The 2,949-nt window shown below is 34.4% G+C and overlaps 1 protein-coding gene across 1 annotated transcript in view; it reads right to left on the reverse strand.

The window, feature by feature from the left end:
- Positions 1 to 2,949, reverse strand: part of KIAA1468 (KIAA1468 ortholog) — a 123,470-nt gene that overhangs the window by 40,104 nt on the left and 80,417 nt on the right. Inside the window, exon 19 of the mRNA XM_011964392.1 lies at positions 1,825 to 1,932. Coding sequence (XP_011819782.1) covers positions 1,825 to 1,932 — 108 coding nt within the window. The remainder of the gene's footprint in view (positions 1 to 1,824; positions 1,933 to 2,949) is intronic.

Here is a 2,949-nt window from a genome sequence, read left to right on the forward strand (position 1 = left end):
GAATAGCGTTAGGAGAAATACCTAATGTAAATGACGAGTTAATACGTACAGCAAACCAACATGGCACATGTATACTGATGTAACAAACTTGCACACTGTGCACACGTACCCTAGAACTTAAAATGCAATAATAAAAATTAAAAAAAAAGAAAGAAGAGTACAATAAATATGAATTGCTGTACTTTGAATTTAAAGAGCAAAATTAGTAAGTTAGTAGTGGGTAAAAGTTCAGGAAACCATTGGAAAAGCTGTTCTTTCTTCATTCGTACATTCTAACTTCTAAAAGTGCTTTATCCCGAGTCAGTATTTCCACCTTACTGGTGGGACTGCCTCATACTTAAAAATTACTACTATGCTTTGAGACACATCATATGTTATTTACTGAAAACAATGTTAAGTAGAGTATGGCAGCCTGTTACATGGTGGCCACCACTGAACCACACCTCCTGGTTCACACCCTGGCTTACTTCCCTTCTTTTGCTTGAATCTGGGCTGGGCCTGTGACTTATTTAGCAAGGGACTGCAGTAGAAACCATGTTGTGCTAATTCCAGGCCTAAGCCTTAGCCTAGCAGATTCTGCCTTTTCATTCTTGGGAGGCATTAGCTACCATGTGGTAAGTCTGGCTCTGCTGCTTCAGAAGCCATGTGGAGAGAGAGAGGTCCTGAGACTTACGTAGAGACCCCATCAGCTAACCCACTTACTGCAGCAACAGAAGTGACTGCCGGCAAGAACAGCAGAAGAGGACAAAGCTGAGTGAGGCCCAGATTACAGAATCATGAGCAAATGAAACAGTTATAAAAGACCATTATGTTTTGGGGTAATTTCTTATGCAGTAACAATTAAGAAAAATAAAGTACAGCTTAAGCATCCCTAATCTGAAAATCCAGAATGCTCTAAAATTTGAAACTTTGTGAGTACCAAACTGATACTGTGTGTGAAAGCCTGTCATCATTTGCTGTGGCTGTTTTTTAGCAGCTGATACAGGTATTCTGTGCTTTGCTACCCTGAGCACATTATTTTTTTTTTGCTGTATTGATGATATGTCACATTTTCTTATTGTTAAGTACATATGTGTGAAAAAGTATAAGAAAATGATTGCTTATTGGTAGCATATAAATGCAAAGTCAGGAATGATGGTGATGCCAACCAACCAGATTGTCCACATGGTGGCTGAGACAGCGATTCCTTTGCTTTCTCATGGTTCAATGTACACAAACTGTTTCATGCACAAAATTATTTAAAATATTGTATAAAATTACCTTCAGGCTATGTGTATAATGTATATATGAAACACATTTTGTGTTTAGACTTGGGTCCCATCCCCAAGATATCTCATTATGTATATGCAAATACTCCTTTATCTGAAAAAAAAAAATCCAAAATCTGAAAACACTTTCATCCTAAGCATTTGAGATAAGGGATACACTCAACCCGCATTATTAAAAAGTACTTAGCTAAAAATGATGATAAGGTATAGTGTTCTACAGTGCTCTGTAGCTTAGTTCACCTAACGTATGTGCTCTGCTTGTCATTTATTTATGAAAAACTTATGGAACACAGAAAAACTCTGCTAAGTCAGTATAATCTAACACTTCTAACAAAATATCAAAAAGCTCATAATCTCTAAATTTATTTGTTCAAGTGAGGTTTTACTCAGGCCCTTATTATTCAAATATGCTATCCATTATAAATTATTTATTGAATAAAATAAGTAAATTGTTTTCCTTTGTTGGTAGCAATGTCACTTACATTAAGAAGACACAATACAAAGTATTTTTCTAAATGTAAAGACTTTTACTAGAGAGTAAGAATTTTCCCCTTACCTGAATATAACACGTAAGGACTCCTGTTGCATAAATAGGGACTGTAGCTTTAGTGAGGACCCCATTTCCTGCTGAGGAATCTAAAATTATTAAAATAATTTTAAAAAAGTAAGTATATTTTAAGTGTAAAGAAAAAAATTGTAATGTGATTATATTTAAAATTACAACTGTTTACTAGGTTACAAGGAAATATTATCATTACTTTGAAAAACATGTTTTTTGGTGGTTGTAAAATACAACTTAGTGTTTCTTGAAGAGCCATTAGCATAAACATTTCTGATAAATGGGAAAGAACTTTAATAACCCAAACGAGATGTTATACTCTTGATTTCCATAATTGGAAATGAGAACTTTCTTCTTGAAAGTCTTCTAAGTGTCCATATAGGCAGGTTGTCCAACATTTTTATGCTTTCAATTTGCAGTTTAGTAAAATGTAAACGCACTCACCTAAAAGCACATAGATATATGTTATTTGATCTATTTCTATATATGAGGTAGTTTTCAGTACTAGCCTGATTTCCTGAGCCCCTCCTGCATCCTCAATACAGTTTTCAGCCAGACAAAGCCCTGATTATTTTCATGGAGGGGAAAGGAATCATGCTAAGTAAAGCAGAGAAAAAGGGGAAAGCATGCAACCATAGTTGTGTGCCCTGTAACTACTTTACAAGAGATTTTCTTATACAGCCTCTATGGACAATTTCAAAAGAAAAGTTGTGAGAGGACAATTATTATTCACAGCACCAAGAGCTCTTATTTACTGATCATGAGGCACTGTTTCAAGTGCTTTATGTTTGCTGTTATATTCCCAAGAATAGTTTTTTAACTATACTTATTTTGTATATGGCTTCAAATTATTTTCTGAGAGTACTACATAAAGAAATTGAGTTGAAAAGATTTATTTAACTAACTGCCCTGAAGAAATTTTGCAAAAAAGACAGTTCCATTTTCACATTAATTAGTTTTTGAGATTTGTTTATTCTCTTGGTAAGAGTACCTTTTTTGGGGAGGGAGTGTTGATGTTAATGTTAGAACATAAGCTTAAAGTATATTCATAGATATGGACTATATATACAGGGGCTAATAATCACTTCCTATTTCAACAGCTAAACATTCGTGGCTAATAAT

Source organism: Mandrillus leucophaeus, unplaced genomic scaffold (genome assembly GCF_000951045.1).
Source record: "Mandrillus leucophaeus isolate KB7577 unplaced genomic scaffold, Mleu.le_1.0 Scaffold699, whole genome shotgun sequence".
Lineage (NCBI taxonomy): Eukaryota > Metazoa > Chordata > Mammalia > Primates > Cercopithecidae > Mandrillus > Mandrillus leucophaeus.